The 15,837-nt window shown below is 51.8% G+C and overlaps 3 protein-coding genes and 1 non-coding gene across 4 annotated transcripts; 2 read left to right on the top strand and 2 right to left on the bottom strand.

The window, feature by feature from the left end:
* Positions 1-2,271: 2,271 nt before the first annotated feature.
* Positions 2,272-4,630, top strand: QC761_214160 (uncharacterized protein). Its single transcript, XM_062877146.1, has 5 exons — positions 2,272-2,922; positions 2,980-3,159; positions 3,212-4,051; positions 4,105-4,386; positions 4,447-4,630. The coding sequence occupies exons 1-4, from the start codon at positions 2,724-2,726 to the stop codon at positions 4,236-4,238; spliced, it is 1,353 nt and encodes a 450-aa protein (XP_062735750.1). The 5' UTR covers positions 2,272-2,723; the 3' UTR covers positions 4,239-4,386; positions 4,447-4,630.
* A 2,050-nt stretch (positions 4,631-6,680) lies between these two features.
* Positions 6,681-9,198, top strand: QC761_214170 (uncharacterized protein). Its single transcript, XM_062877147.1, has 2 exons — positions 6,681-8,343; positions 8,408-9,198. Exons 1-2 carry the CDS (start codon positions 7,828-7,830, stop codon positions 9,011-9,013), a joined length of 1,122 nt encoding a protein of 373 aa, XP_062735749.1. The 5' UTR covers positions 6,681-7,827; the 3' UTR covers positions 9,014-9,198.
* A 3,531-nt stretch (positions 9,199-12,729) lies between these two features.
* On the bottom strand, positions 12,730-12,809 carry QC761_0046210. The gene has a single exon. It is a non-coding gene; the product is annotated as a tRNA-Asp (tRNA).
* Positions 12,810-13,140: 331 nt separating this feature from the next.
* QC761_214180 (uncharacterized protein) lies at positions 13,141-14,816 on the bottom strand. The gene is made up of 4 exons (XM_062877148.1): positions 14,142-14,816; positions 13,944-14,086; positions 13,720-13,888; positions 13,141-13,663 (listed from the first exon to the last, which is right to left on the bottom strand). The coding sequence occupies exons 1-4, from the start codon at positions 14,518-14,520 to the stop codon at positions 13,182-13,184; spliced, it is 1,173 nt and encodes a 390-aa protein (XP_062735748.1). The 5' UTR covers positions 14,521-14,816; the 3' UTR covers positions 13,141-13,181.
* Between the last annotated feature and the right edge of the window lie 1,021 nt (positions 14,817-15,837).

Below are 15,837 nucleotides of genomic sequence, written 5' to 3'. Positions count from 1 at the left end.
AAGAAGAACTCGGAAGCTGCCATAAATCCAGTATCTCGTGATAACTGGCCAACGCCTGACCCCCGGAATAGCTCAAAGAAGCCGGCGCAGCGTCAAGATGATCACACAATTGATCGCAGATTGGATGAGGTCATGTGGGACAGTGGACAGTGGTCGCTGACGCGAAAATTGAGGCAAAAGTGGTGCGAAAAGTGATGATGGTAGAAATCTAACAGAGAGAAAAAACAAGCCACAGAAGTGTGTGATAAACAAGCCCTAAAACCACAGAGAAACCCACGTGTGTGGGCCTGACAGAAATGTGGGAGCAACCACAAATGTGACGTGAGGTCGAAGGTATTGAGGATGATATTCGAGAGACCTGTCGGAGCAACGACAGAAAGAGAGTAGAGGGCTTGAATCACAGAATGGAGGAGTTGGGTATGGAAAGATATGGTCTCGAACAATGGAAACTACCAGCGAACATGGCTGACCCAATTTTCGTAGCGGAGCGCCGGTCCCAAATGCCGCAAGTGTGGCCTTGTTTGCTCCTCTGATATCCTGGTCGGGCATGGACCTTCAGAGGCAGAAAATGAAGGAACACAGTCGGATCCACATGAAGGAGGTCTATGGCAGTCTCCACAACTGCCGGTACCATACAAGACTGATTCTGCTCACCATCCGGAAAGGCATTTGGATGAATACAGACCTGGCGCGACCAACACGCGGGTTAGTTTTTGGGCCCTGTAACACAACATACAACAATTTGACGGGAGGCCGCTTGCCATCATCTTCATGTATATAGCTCTCTCGTTGAAAGCCCTTCTTGCAAGAGACCTCAGTGTCTTGATGGTGTGGAAGTCCGATTACTCGACGCTTCAGTCACCTTTTTCGCCGCCCAAAACAACGAAACCTTCGACATATTCAAGCACGCAAAAATGAACACGATGATTAGATTGGCCTTGGTGCTACTTATTCCACTTGGGCTCGCCATACCTGCCCCTGTCATCCTGCCAAACGGCGATATGCTCCCCAGCATGGGCCCAACAGCACGAGGAACTTGCGGAGGCGGAACAGGATTTTGTACCAACGGACGTTGTCTGTGTTCCAACATCTGTGAAGGTATTTGCGGTTGGTATGAATGTGGGAGATGTTAGACGAGGCTAGTGCAATGTAAGTCGCAACGCTACTAGCAGATATGAGACTGAGCTTTCGGGTTACTAATTCTTGATATAGGACCCCGTGGATGGTGTTGATACTGGCATTATTTACAAGACTTACAGCCAGGCGTCCTGTGGGGGTTTCAAAGGTTTCTTTGGTCTATAACAACTTATCTTGATATCCGATTCGTACACTGGCCAATACCTATTAAATGCTTGAATATATGCATATTCGTACACCACTTAATTCCACTTGATCCAGAGCATACCGGATGAGTAGAGCTATGATTAACTCGGCTTCCCAGCATTATTGCGGATAATCATAGGCGGAGAAACTAATCAGTCCAACGACGCAGTTTCTTACAGTATCACAAACCATGCCCAAATGAGCTCTGATCTTCTAGAATATTACACAATGAACAGGGGTTTGCATGAATATTTGGCCGAGTGGACTCGCTAATACGCCGAACGTGATTCTGCCTGACAGTTCTTAGATTGAGTTGGGACGACGGAAGATTTCGCGCTCACCAGTCATCCTGGCTTACCCGGCAGCCCCACAGCGGTAGCAAAAACGACTGCATCTGGATGGAAGTCTGCAATCAGATGATTTTGCTGTTGTACAAACGGGTCTTTTGGCTTCCAACAGTTCATCATGCTTGTTCCCAAACACTCAAGTCCCTCACCTTGACTGGTGCGGCTACCAGTCAAATCTACCGGCTTCTGTTCGTCCCCTGTCTCATGTTTTCAAGAAGCAGACTAACAGACACTCGAAAATGTCACGAAAGAGAGAGCAATATAGCATGTCTTACATACACAGCCAAGACAAGACGTTGAAGAGGCATCAAGCCAAGTCAAAACCTCGGATGCTCCCGGCTGGGCAATCTCCCTCCACTGCCGGGAATCTCTTGTTCTCGACGCCACTGACATCCGCCCAGAGATTCCAACCGCTGATTCCCCCTTTCAAACGGCAGTTACGGCACCTAAAATGCGTGGTTCTGCGTGGTGTGATCGATCTCGGCTAAAGTGGTACTGTGGTGCCGCTTCTCCCATCTGCAGGTCTGGTGGCATCCATCCCGCGTTTGTTGCTTGTTCACACCCTGCTTCAGGATACTCGAGGCAGACATCGGAGTTGAGGCCAGGATTTACCCGCCGTTAAAGGCCTCTTGATATCAAGGCTTTCTGCGCGGCTGTCAGATCCGAGTGAACTGGTCTGGAGGTTTACAGGATATCTCTGCTGGATAGTAGAGGAGAGTAAGCCTTGTCGGCCCGACAGAACTGGGGGTCAATATGAAGCGGAGATGGATTAACGAAGAATCAATATGGGAAATCTGGCGGCGACGCGTTGGGAGCGTGTGGAGAAGTGGCTATTGTCAGCGTTCAGTTGGTGAGGTCGGAAAAGGAGACCCAGGAAGAGCTCCGATCCTATCTCTCTCCTCTGTTTGAGTGCCATATACCTGTCTGTCATCCTCCATCCACCAAAGCAGCCCAGTTCCCAGATACCACCTCTGGAACCGACCGAAAACTCACCTTCCTCACCTCAACACTACACCCGCTCAAGGCCAGAGTACGGCCCAAGGCAGCAGCAAGATGGTCGGCGCCAGCAGTGGAAGTGACCACAACCTCATCCATCGCATGGCGGTGGATGACCCCATTCCATGGTACAGGAAGCCCAATCTGAGAACAATGTACCTGCTACTCTTTCCCTGCGTTATCGGAATCGAGATGACATCGGGGTTCGACTCTCAAATCATCAATGCGGCGCAACTTCTTCCAGCTTGGAAGGCCTGTAAGCCGGTTCATCGTCAAAGGGCTGAGAGCGAGTGGTTGTGCTGACAGAAAGCAGACTTTGGCAACCCCACTGGTGCATACAATGGTATCCTCGCTTCAGCTCTGCCACTGGGATCAGTGATAGGACTGCCGTTTATCCCTATTGTGAATGATACGTTTGGAAGGAGGTGGTGCATCATGTTTGGGAGCATGATCATGATTATCGGGACAATTATCCAGGGATTTGCTTTCAATGGTAAGTTCGATCATTACTGGCGGTTTTCCCCATGTAGGCTGACATGGCAAAGGACCTATGTACATACTGGCTCGAGGTATCATCGGATTCGGCCTTCCTTACGCGATCGTTGCTGGCTCCTGTCTCATCGGAGAACTCGGATATCCAAAAGAACGACCCATTCTTACCTCGCTGTTCAACGCTTGCTACTTCATCGGAGCTATCGTAGCCGCGGGGTGTACCTTTGGAACGCAACAAATCAACAACGACTGGTCATGGCGCATTCCGAGCTTGTTGCAGATGGCCCCCTCTCTGCTGCAAGTCGCCTTTGTGTTTTTCCTGCCAGAGTCCCCCCGTTACCTCATGTCCAAAGATCGGTTCGAGGAAGCCGAGGCAGTGCTGATCAAGTATCACGCTGAAGGCAATCCAGACTCGGAGTTTGTCAAAGCTGAAATCGCTGAAATTCGCACCACCTTGGAGATTGAACTCGAACACTCGAAACGGTCATGGATGGATCTTGTTGCCACCCCTGGTATGCGTCGCAGGGTTATTATCGGATCGTTGCTCGGCCTCTTCACCCAGCTCTCCGGGAATGTGGTTATCTCGTATTTCTTGGGCGATGTGCTAAAGCTGATCGGGTACACTGATCCCAGCTTCCAGGCCAAGTATAACCTGGGAAACCAGTGCTGGTCTCTGATCTGCGGCGTGAGTGCAGCACTGGTGGTGATGAGATTCCGGCGGCGGACGATGTACTTGACGGGTATCATTTCGATCTTGGCAGTCTATGTGGCTTGGACAGCTTGCACAGCCATCTTCATCGATACCAAGTCTGACGTGGCGGCCAAGATGAGTTTGTTTTGGATTTACGCCTACAGTCCTGCGTACAATCTTTGCTTCAACGCCTTGACTTACAGTAAGCCTCGTTCTCGAGTCCACATGTCAAAACTTAATGCTAACAAAAGGCAGCATATCTGATCGAGATCTTCCCATACGCAAACCGAGCTCGTGGCATCTCCATCTTCCAGTTCTGGGGTAAGGCCGCTCAGTTCTTCGGAACCAATGTCAACCCGATCGGTAAGTCCTTATTCCGACCAATCTAACATGGCAGAGACTAACCCAACCAAGGCACCCAAGCCATCGGATGGAAATATCTCTTGGTCTACTGCTGCTGGATCTTTGCCGAAGCAATTATGATCTGGTTTCTCTGGCCGGAGACTTCCGGCAGGTCCTTGGAGGAGCTTGCGTTCTGTATGTGGCCCAAAACTCTCAAGTGTGTTGCAGTTCAAATTTCTAACAAGTTTGCAACAGTGTTTGAGGACAAGGAGGAGTTCGCCCAGAGGGCGGAAGCTGCGGTTACAAAGACTGTTATGCACCACGACTCAGACAAGCAGAGCCATGTGGCGGAACATGAGAAAGTATGATTACCTATGTTGCCATGTTGATGTTGTGCATGCTTGGGTTGGGTGGATCACTTTCAGGGGTTCAGGGGCTCATGGGCTTGGCGAGGGTCTGGGATGACGCAATGACGCTGGCCACCAACTGTTTAAATATCTCTTGCTTTCCAGATTAATTTCTTGGTATTATTAAAAGCTCGAGCAACCGGAACGTTGCTGCGCTCGCAAAGCAGAGCAGTAATGATGTGACTGAGCTTTCCAATTGGCATCTGATATAAACTCTGGTGATATTCAGTGCGGTTTGGTAAGCAGTCGACCGATATTGGATCCCTCGATGATGTCTTGGGCCTAATGAAGGGCTTCTTCCCTCGTGCACCTCGGCCTCAGTATGAATTACTACCTGTCAGTCACGAGACAGGTGCTTGCCTGGAGCTGAAGAATGAGCACTTCATCCCTGGGTCTAGACCACCTAGCTTCTATTTTTACGCCTATGCAGACTGAAGATAACCCAACTTACCAGAGTGGCTCCACACAGGCAGTGTACGCATATCTACATCAAAGTCATAAACTTACCTCATGAATAGGATTTGATGACAAGTGTAATTGCTAATTCGAGATAGCTGAGCTTGAGAACGACAAAACCTAATCAGCAATGCCTGCCAGCAGCCGTGGACACATGCAGTTGACTGTCCCATTAATGGTCTAAGGCTGAACTGCAGAAGTGAAAACGATAGCAGTAAAGTACATGAGTTGAGCTTGGAGGGCAGAAACCCGCCCCTGCCAAGTCCTGCATGAAGCCCTCCGCAAGTGCAGCCGCCCCCGCGCAGCTGTGGCTTACTGGGAGGGTGGGCGGGAAGAGCATGAGGCAGGTCACCCACAGGTCTACCTACCATTGGCTTTCACATACAGTGAGACGGAAATGACTGCATCACGGGCCTGGCCCACTACGCCAAAGGGTCCTCCCGCCCCCACGCCTCTTCCGACAGAGGCCTACCCACGCTATATCTAACGTACAGTTTGTGGGTAGTACAGCGCCGCCCTGGTCAATGTCCAATCGTGGAAGTCCGAGTCCTGCTGTCCTTTGATCACCTCGGCTTCTCTTATCTAAAGATATCGAAGAGGCTGCTGGACATGTTGACAGTGCCACAAGATCCGCACCTATCTCTCACTGGTACCTAATTCCCCATTTCCGTCAACTGAGTCCATTGGACCAAGAAGAATAGGAAAGTACATAATCACCTGCCATTTTGGATGCACTCTACCTACAACTATCGAAAGAAGGCTTCGAGTACCTAAGGTAATCCACAACTGAAAGTTGGGCGAATTCCGGATGCTGTTTTTTATGGCGTGTACTCGAGACAAAACCGTCCCACGCTCGTGTGGTTCAGGCACTGTTCTGTGCGCATGACTCACGATCCCAAATCGTCATGAAAATCCTACGAACTGAGCTCGACTGGGCTGTGTCTCGCCTGTTATAGACATGTCTTGGGTCAATTCCAGGTTGTCGGGGCTGGAATGTCTGAAATTGCATCAATACATTCCAGTCACGAATCAGCGTGTAATGAAGTCTCAGACCAGATCGGATCCCGGTTTCCCGGAAAACTGAAGACAAGAATCCAAGTCCCTGCGCAAATCCATGCAGAGCAATCAATTTTCTGTCGAATGACGGAGATCACCCGCTCACAGTCTGGCACCACAGTTCGTCACAGTACTATCAATAGCAGCGGTAGCCAAACAGCCAGAATGTAGAAGGTAGCAGTTTTGATAGGTACCTAATCATCTGTTACAACACTGGTAGCGTTCGATATCAAGCAGATTCATATCGTGAATCGCGGGCAACAATGCCCGTGGTCCACCCACGACCCCCGCATTGCGCTTGAGACTAGCACCAAGATGGACGGAGATACAGTGCTTATTTCATTCAAGGCGAAGGATGCGGCCCGCAGACTGGACACTAGCAGGCCACCGTTGGCCCTAAGCCCATGTTCAACAGGGGGAACGTTGCCACCAGATTGACCTGGAGTGATGGCGAGGTGTTCTGTTATCAGATGGGGTTTGGCTTTCTATGAACATCATTGAAGAAGTGGTCGTGATAAGCCCAAGGTGATATTTCATTCCAGAAAAGTTCTGTGCAGGCAGTGTGGGTGAGTGACAGTGATGCATCCCACTCGAAGCGCCTTGGCAACGATTACAGTGCATCTGGACCCCGGATGGCATCAGCGCGAAGTGCGACATGCATCCTCGAATCACAGCAAGTCGAAAATCGCTCAAACAAGTTGGCCGTGGAGTGTGTGATGGCTTGAGCAGAAGCTCCGGCATGGGATTCTCAACATGGAAGGCTGGGCACTGATGCCATTCGACTGGTCTTCCCCTCACTGCCGATCTTCAGTGGACATGTCCGTTTTTTGACAACGGCCGCCAGGAGAAGAGCACGAGGAGCCAAGCATCACGAAACACACCCCGCACACGCATAAACTCCTTCCTGCCTGGACAGTGGCTAGCGCGCTGTTGGGGGTTTATCTCCAACATTCATAAGCTTCGTTCCTTTTCGTCCCATTCGTATCGGCAGCTTCCCGATCAGGGAGGTCGCAGCCAAGTCCGCCAAGCCAGGCCCCGGCGTCCCAGCCAAGTGCCGTTCCGATCTCTCCACGCTCCTTTCTTTTTTCCCACACCCCTGGGCAACTGGTCCCCAACTACCGGTCCTGTTGGACAATCTCGGTATTGACCGCATATGTCATGCATTGGGGACCTGTGAAGGATGTCGTGGATGTCCAACTGCTCAGCACCGCCTTTGGATTGGACAGCCTACCCGCTTATCACGCCCCTGCCCATTTCCCACCCACCCACCATGGACCCCAGGGGGCAAATGATGGATCAATCCAGGAGGACGAATGACTGGGACCCAAGGGGAAGTTGGCAAGGACCCATTTCAGCAGGAAGCTGGAGGAGGCGCACAAATGGGTGGTCAGCCACACAGCTCATGTCGACGGACCAGAGAGGCAAAGCTGAATAAAAGAGTGGTGGTCCTGGAACTGCTACACGCACCCACAGTCCCATGTCCACACACCCACAAGCCCAGCCGGGACCTATCAAGCGAAGCCCTTCTAGTGTGCTTCTCCTCTCTAGTAGGGTGGGCTAGAATCCGATCAGGAAGGAAGTCGTCTTCCACTCGCCTTGTTCCCCAATCAGTGTTGCATTGACCCAGATCAAGGCGTGACCACTTGCCAGGTATTCACACCTCCAGCTCGGGGGGGCCCCTATTCGGTCTTGGCCAGTCCACCTTCCCATTGTTGACATGGGCCCGATACTGGACCTAGCTGCCTCCCAGATCCTCCATCCAGCGCGCGACTCCGAGGCCGAACATCGCTCGTCCGGTTCACGGCCAGAGAGAGGATCGGGTAGCATAAAAGGACGACGAGATCCCCCTCAAACGGCTTTGAAGTTCATCAGCAGCATCAGCATCAGCCCTCAGCTCTTCAACTCATTCTCTGATCTGCCTGTTCCTCTCGGTCCTTCTTCTTGCACCCACTTCAAGATGCGTTTCTCTCTCGCTCTCGCCGCGGCCGGTTTGGCCCAGACTGCCTTTGCGGCTCCTCAACCTTCCCGCGGTTTCGGCTGCGGTGCCCCCGAGCCTTCCGAGGAGCTCCTCCAGGTTTCCCAGCAGTTCGCTGTTGAGGAAGCTCAGGCCCTCGCCGAGTCCTACCGCTCCGGCAACCTCACTGCCCGTGATGTTACCGCCCAGGCCATCTCCGTCAGGGTCTATATCCACGTCGTGGCTGCTTCCACTGCCCTCAGCGGTGGTTACCTCACCGTAAGTGCTCAACTTTCGAGGCCCTGGAAAGGTGTCAGCACCAGGTAGCTAACCAAATCAACAGGATACCATGATCAACAACCAGTTCAGCGTTCTCCAGTCGGCTTTTGCCCCCTATGGCATCTCTTTCACCCTCGCCGGCACTGACAAGACCGTCAACGCCAACTGGGCTGATGACTCCAAGGGTTACGAGATGACCATGAAGCGCGCTCTCCGCAAGGGCACCTACAAGGACCTCAACCTCTACTTCCTCCAGAAGATGGGTGGTAACTTGGGATACTGCTACTTCCCCACCACTGCCTCGCCCGGCTCCACCGCCTACATCCGCGACGGCTGCACCATCCTCTATAGCACCACCCCTGGCGGCAGCTCCACCAACTACAACCTCGGCCACACCGCCACCCACGAGGTTGGTCACTGGTTCGGTCTCTACCACACCTTCCAGGGCGGCTGCACCGGTGCCGGTGACTCCGTCTCCGACACCCCCGCCCAGGCCTCCGCTTCTTCCGGCTGCCCTGTCGGCCGTGACTCCTGCCCCAGCCAGGCCGGTGTTGACCCCATCCACAACTACATGGACTACTCCATCGACTCTTGCTACGAGGAGTTCACCCCCGGCCAGCAGACTAGAATCAACAGCTTCTGGACCAGCTACCGCCAGAACGCTTCCTAAGCGGCTGGTTTCCAGCCGGAGGACCAGGAGAGGGGATGAGGGGATGACGATGTGGACGGTATATAGCTAGATGGGAGGGAGCCAGAGAGGGACATGATAGAGATGAGATGAGCTGAGGACATACTTGTACATAGAATGATGCTGATGAAGTAAATAAGATATACACTTGCTTTGCAACTTTGGGATTCTCTTTTTGAATGGTTGTGATTGAATGGAATATATGTTGTGTGACAACTTGGTAAACCTTACGACAAAGCCGGGGAGAGGAGCCCAAAGACAGAGTTGTATGTGGTCGAAGAATGAATGAAGTGTGTCCTCAGAGGTAGGGCATTAGGACTTTGTTGTTGGCAAAGTTTGGGGAAAGCGGTGTTGAGTCTCGGTGTTGGCAGGAACAGTTAACAATGGAAGGGAAGGAGCGAGGAGCAGGCCGCCAACTGGCTGGAGTTTTGTCGGCACCTGACGACGTCTGACGCTGAAGCTGTCAGCTCACGAGTTGCTCCCACCCACTGGCCAGTTATAAGGGTCGCTTTGGTCTCCTGTTTTCAACAGAACAGCTTGTGATAGTGTAGCGTCACCAAGCGACGCGTCTCAGACCGAAAGTGTGGTCCTATAAAGTGGTCCCTGGGACAGCCACTCCCCTCGAAAGGAAAGGCTGTGGGTTCGAGTCTGGGGGTGACGGTTCAAGTGCCCCTTTGACCCTTAGTGTTAACGCGACGACCACGACAGAACACCGGCAGAGAGGGAATATGTGGAAGGTACCACTTCGGACGGAGGCTTATCATAAGTCCCTGTTAAAGAAAAGACGCGGTTTCCGACGGCCGGCTTGATAAGCACTCCCGAAGCCCAGATGAGATCCCAACATACCGATGCTGACACTTATTGCTGAGTACCTGGTTCAGTCTAGAACTTGCAAGCTGTTCATGATTTTTTGCCTCTTTTCTATTTATTTTTTATGTTATCGCTATTCCCTTTTCTGCCACACCAGACTTTTCTTTTGACTTCCCACAATACTCCGCACCAAATCCAACCTCCCGCCATTGCTAGACCCAGCATTCATATTTCCGCGAAGATTCGAACCCTGTTGAGGAAGTCCAGTCGTGGCACCTGTATCGACATGGATCGCTTTTCGTTGAACAGGAATACGACCGCTCAAACCCTCTCGAATCCAAGACTCATCACTCCTAACACTAGTCGTCTTGCTCACGACAGACAATCTCTCACAACCGCCAGCAGTCGGAATCATGCTCGCTCTCCTCTTGATAGCAGCTCTCCTGACACCGACAGCATCCAGCGCCACGACGGGTTGTTTTTCAAATGCCACCTTCGGCATTTGGTTAACCTGTCGTTGTTTCTGTGGTTGCGGCAGCAAACCACGCGTTCCCACCCCATGCCCATGCTCGCACTCTTCACACAACCTTCTGACTACCCGAGTCCACTGACCATCCAATCTCCCAGCAAGCTCCTGGGTCTCAGGGCAAGAAATCTCTCTTCCGGCGATTATCTTGCTTCCGTTGGTTCCATGGTCGGAAGAGTGTCGATTTCGAGCCTTGTATGTAGGACAGTGCTCCCATTGCGTCTGATCTTGAGGAAACTTCCAGTCCACGTGGCCTTGGAGGACAGTAGGCAGCCGAGTTGCCCATCCTTGAGCAGTGAATGGTTCGTCGAGGATCTCCAAGGGTGAAAGGCGGACGTTGGTGGCGTGATGGCATAGCGACGAGTCATCTCGGTGAGGGCAGATGCAGACCGTTAGGGTGAGTACTTTTATGCACATGTTTTTCTTGTTGTTTGTTTCTTCACGAAATGAGTGTTTTTGGTGTGTATGGAAGTGGAGGTGGTAAAAAGTCAACTATCATATCCCAAACCTACGGCATGGGAAGTGTGAGTAGGTAAGGAATTCTTCTGTGTTTTAAGCATGTCGCTGGGCAAGAAATAACTCACAAGATCTCGATGCACTGGACGGGTACACCGTGATGGCATCTGACGCTTACCTCGAAACAGCCGAACTGAAAATAGTGTTGGGCGAGTCATTGCTTGATGGAAGTCCGGACTCTGCCAATCCACACACTTTAAAGTTGGTTTGATACAGGCACCTAGTTTGCTGTTAGAGGTATCACGTCATTGTGACTTGCACGTGAATCTGCTCGGCTCGCCCGCTGGACATGTCAATTCTATCCCCCCTCAAGAAATCCTTAGGACGATCAATGTGATGAAGATAGTTGAATCTATAACAGCGGACCACAAATCAGGTATCATATACACACGAGGCAGAAAGCCTGGATACGGGTAATCTGACAATGGGGCCAACGGACTTTTCTCAGTCACCTCATCATCTTTGCGGGGAAGGTCAGAAACCTGCCGGATCTCCGGTTACTTTGTTTTTTTGCTTGGGAATAATAGTGCGTAATAAGTTAAATGGATCAATATGAAAGAAGCATGTCTTTCGTTGTAACAATGACACTCAAAAAACAAAGGACTTCTCTCAACGTGTTTAATCAACATTTATTCATAAGTAAGCAAACATCTCGGGTTTTTAAGGCTTTGAACATAAAGAAAAGAAGGGGCACAGTGCTTCCTGATGACTCCAGATAACCCCATAACCCATGCCCCACATGACGCATCTATCGTTACACCCTGTAGAAACAACCCTGATATAACGCCGTTACAGTAAGAAGAAGGGATATGGTAGGTGCCTGTTTTGTTGAAAGTGACTGCTGAAACCCTGAATGCTCGCAGTCCTCTAATCCACTGTTATCCAGTAACCACCCCCCAATGTTTCCATCGCCCGGCATGCCATTATCTAGCCAAAACACGACAAGACGTCCAACATTTTGATCATTACCGAGCAACCAACACCATATCCTGCGCGACGCCCTGCACCAGGTCCACGACGACTGGTGTCAGCTTCAGCACCTCCAACGGCCCAAGTGTGTCAGGTCGGACAGTGTCTGTCAATATTGACCGAGCGTCAAGAGCCCACGGTACTAGTGGATATTGCGGAGCGACTCTGTAGCTTGAAGGGGAATAGAAGTTTGTCGAGGGTTTGTAAGCGTATGCTAGCATGATGCTGCAAGTTGAGGAGAGTCAGAAGATTGGTTGAACACAGGTGCCTAACTTGAGCGAGAACCTGAAGTTGATATACGTCAAGAGTGAGAATTCCACAATCAAGGAGAGATTAGACTCAGTCATGCTGGAGTAGCAAGATCAAGACTATAAAACCACCTTCAGCCGCACGTGTGAGGATCAGTTTGTAGGGAGGCAGTGCATGAGCAAGCACCCATCACAAGGCAGAAGGTGGGCCCGAGGTTCGCTGACCGGACAGATTTTGGTCCGAAGGGGAGGACAAATCAACAGCCCTATGATATGCAACCATTGCGAGGGTACGAGGTAATTCAGCCAGGTCTGTAGACCGCCAGATCAAGAATGATTCACTTTGATCGCGTGGGCCCAATATAGCCATGGGAGAAGCGCGGCTATGCGGCGGCGTTCTGTGCCCCACCTTCCCGTTGACGGACCGGACCTCTGCTGATCAGACCCATAATCTCGGCTTGAGTGGGGCAAGAACCCTCGGACTTTGCGATCTCAAGATACAGGATCTTAGGCACAGTCCGAGGCGGCTCGGTCAGGAAGAATGCCTGACCGCATGATCAACAATCTTTCAGCTGCCATCTGCCAAAAGAAGATGGCAAGTAAAAAGCAAAAGATATGATGTGGACTGACTCTCCCGCCGGGAATTGAACCCGGGTCTCGAGCGTTGTTGGATGACAAGCTCACATACTGACCACTATACTACGGAAGATTTACAGGTGTGATCACCTGTCGTAGCGAATTGCTTGCCGGCTACTACAAAATTTGCATTTATAACAAGCAGCTGTTTCTCCCCTGACAGTTCGCTTACTTTTAGCACATGCAACTTCAATTTGCGTTACCTCACTCACACCCACCTCCAAACCTCACAGAATAGCGACCTGAATAGTTCCACCAAAGCGAACACGCGTGACACTTTCAGCATATCAAATCGGCAAAATTAAAGATCATCAGCATTGAGAGAAAGGTATGTCGTCCAAATCTCTTCTTATGTACGGTACTGTTCCTAATTTTCACCAGAGCATAACCACCCGTCAAAACAACCCCGCGTCACTCATTGCCATCCGCGACTGGTCCTACCAATTTACTCGGCATCCTCTTGGAGGTCGGCCTCAGCCTCGACCTTGCGACCAAGCTTCTCAGCGAAGCGCTTGCCCCAACCGCCACCGAAACCGGGCCAGCCACCGCCGCCGCCACCACCGCCGGGAAGCTTGGAGATGGGACCAGTGGGGTTCATGACACCACCGTTCGCAGTCCAGTAAGCAGCAGGGTTGAGCGGGCGGCTGGTCTGCTGGTTGATACCGAAGCGGATCCAGGCAAAGAGACCCTCGGAGACGTCCTTGCCAATGAAGGAGTAGCGGACGATCGGGTCGTCACCGTTGGCGCCGGCCTGGAACAAAAAGTCGCGCGTGTTCTGCTGGATGGGCATGCGGTTAGTGTTGTAGGGCGCGTTCCTCTCAGCGGCCGTGATGAGGCCTTGGTCAAAGTAGATTTGACCAATATGGGCAGCGCGACCGCCAGTCAGGGTGTTGTTGGCGTGCTTGGTGGCTCCGAGCCAGACGATGGCTGCATCAGAGGTCAGCTTTTTTGTCTCTTGACTTGCTGCAGTTGGAACTGCTTACCGTGGATATGGGTCGCACGGCCGTCATAGTGACCTGGGAACATGGTGTCAAAGGAAGCCACACCATGGCTGTCGGTAGGCTGCACGCCGCGAAGGGTTGTGCCCTTGAGGATGGAGGCATCGTTGGGGTCGCCCATGCCGGGGTAGCCTTGGACACCAACATAGATACCCTGCACGATGTCAGTTGGGTTCACCAGCATTCCATCGCGCTTTGCGGCTACTTACGGTGGCGTTGGAGCTCCAGATGTCAACGTAGGCGTTGGGGACGGTCTGGCATGTCTGGTAGTCCACAACTTGGATGGCAAGCGTCATCTTGATACCCCTCTCGCCGTTGGTGATGTTCTTGCGGATCTCTTCGCCCTTGACGTCTATCAACCAGTCAATACCTGAGCATCCACGCTATTCAACGACCAAGTCACTCACACAACGGTCCCTCGTCAACGACAGGCATGAGCATGCAAGCCCCATAGTTGGAGAAGAGGGTGGAAAGGTCCATGCCCTCGGTGACCGTCTTGTTGCTCTTGTGGTCGATTCTCGAGACGGAAAGGTAGTCGCGGGGAGTGATCTTGGGCTTCTCGTCAACCTCGTAGCCCAAGGCACGCCTCAACCTCTTGATCTCGGCACCATTGATCTCGACAGTTCGCTGAATGAACTCGGGGCTGTTGAACTCCTTGCTGCAGTGGTCAAGAGACCTCCGCTCGAGTGGAAGAGCGCGGTGGGCGTGGACCGCCTCCTTGTGACCCGGATGGGCCAAGGCCAGAGGGGCCAGCAACAGGGAGGAAAGCAAACTCTTGAGGGCCATGGTGGTTAACGTCAATGTACGTTCTACACTACAACTGCAAGAGAAAGAGGAGATGAGCCCCAGGCCAAGATCCAAGGTCGGCTCAAGCCGAAGATATCTACTTCCAAGAGTGGCGTGTTCCCCTCTCCATCTGCGAGACTGTGACCCGGCTGCATGCCGTGGTTTCCTTCAGGCCGGATCGTCGGCTCTCTCCGTGGGGCGGGTTCAAGAAAGAGTGATGCGACAATCAATATCCAGGTCGCATCACCAGCATTCAACCACGGCCACTGCCTCCGCAGCGAGTCCACGAGGGCAACACGTATATCACCGGTATAGCTTCATCTACATGAGCATATCCACTCAAGCTTGCCGGAACACAGATACAGCACTCGTGATTGGGCCGAGTAACCAGACTGATAGCCAAGCGAAGCCTGCCGCCAAGCGTTCCCCGGATTTTTAATCTCCGTTCGCGACAGTGTGCTCTCTATGGGGGGACGAATCGGGTCGTCCGGCGAGAATGGTTGTGTTTAAACGCACGGGTAAATACAATCTAGTGGTCGCCCAAACAACGTTTACTCTACCGCGTGTAACCACAGCATGACGACGCCCATCCGCTTTACCCAGAGATGATTCTAGCCCCAAGCAAGCAAGAACCATTTTTGCATTTATGTTCGGAACCCTTTTTCGGCAGTTGTGGTGGTACAACACTACCCTTCGCCACGTCCAATTTGATGAGAGGACCTTTGCCGGCTTCCGGTTGTTGGGTCGCCATGCAAGGTTTTGTCTTCTTCCGGTCTGTTGGTTAGAGCTTGCTTCTGTGCTTCTTTGCAAGAAACAAGCAGCAATATATGCTGGGGTTGGTGCTATACTATTCTTTCTGTGCCGCCCGCTGCGGGTAAAAAAGACTTGTTTCTTGCCAACATCACTGCTGCAAGGTCGGTTGAGCCAGCCGAGCTCCCAAGCCTTGCTTGGAATGTTTCTTTTTTTTCATATGGACGACGTGGCTCACTCTATCTTTGCTGACAGCGGAAATTACCCGCCAGGTGATTCGTCGGCAGTGTTTATCGCCATTGCGTGTTTTCTTTCCAGGCAGGGGGTCATGGATAGCTGGCAACGTCACACAGCGCTTATTCAGCGGCAGGCATCCGGCACTCAAAATGTTGGCATCTTTTATGGAAGGGCCTAGACTAGGTAGATAGTTTGAATCTGAAGCTTGAATATTTTTATTTGTGAATAGTAGCGGGCATAAACAGCAAGAAAGAACTGATGGACCAAGGGCAAACAGGGATGAAAATTGCGAATTATTCAGGTATTATCTATTAATTTGACCTGGGAGTG

Source organism: Podospora bellae-mahoneyi, chromosome 2 (assembly GCF_035222275.1).
Source record: "Podospora bellae-mahoneyi strain CBS 112042 chromosome 2, whole genome shotgun sequence".
In the NCBI taxonomy this organism is placed as follows: domain Eukaryota; kingdom Fungi; phylum Ascomycota; class Sordariomycetes; order Sordariales; family Podosporaceae; genus Podospora; species Podospora bellae-mahoneyi.
This window is presented reverse-complemented; position numbering and strand designations above follow the sequence as displayed.

What these genes read in the sequence shown, in the direction of transcription:
- QC761_214160 (XM_062877146.1), top strand. Translation starts at nt 2,724, where the DNA reads ATGGTCGGCGCCAGCAGTGGAAGTGACCACAACCTCATCCATCGCATG. An exon ending in TCTTCCAGCTTGGAAGGCCT is followed by an intron (nt 2,923 to 2,979) that starts GTAAGCCGGTTC and finishes GACAGAAAGCAG; the next exon opens with ACTTTGGCAACCCCACTGGT. An exon ending in CTTCAACGCCTTGACTTACA is followed by an intron (nt 4,052 to 4,104) that starts GTAAGCCTCGTT and finishes AACAAAAGGCAG; the next exon opens with CATATCTGATCGAGATCTTC.
- QC761_214180 (XM_062877148.1), bottom strand. Translation starts at nt 14,520, where the DNA reads ATGGCCCTCAAGAGTTTGCTTTCCTCCCTGTTGCTGGCCCCTCTGGCC. An exon ending in TCTGGAGCTCCAACGCCACC is followed by an intron (nt 13,889 to 13,943) that starts GTAAGTAGCCGC and finishes GACATCGTGCAG; the next exon opens with GGTATCTATGTTGGTGTCCA. An exon ending in CCGTGCGACCCATATCCACG is followed by an intron (nt 13,664 to 13,719) that starts GTAAGCAGTTCC and finishes CCTCTGATGCAG; the next exon opens with CCATCGTCTGGCTCGGAGCC.
- QC761_214170 (XM_062877147.1), top strand. Translation starts at nt 7,828, where the DNA reads ATGGGCCCGATACTGGACCTAGCTGCCTCCCAGATCCTCCATCCAGCG. An exon ending in TCAGCGGTGGTTACCTCACC is followed by an intron (nt 8,344 to 8,407) that starts GTAAGTGCTCAA and finishes CCAAATCAACAG; the next exon opens with GATACCATGATCAACAACCA.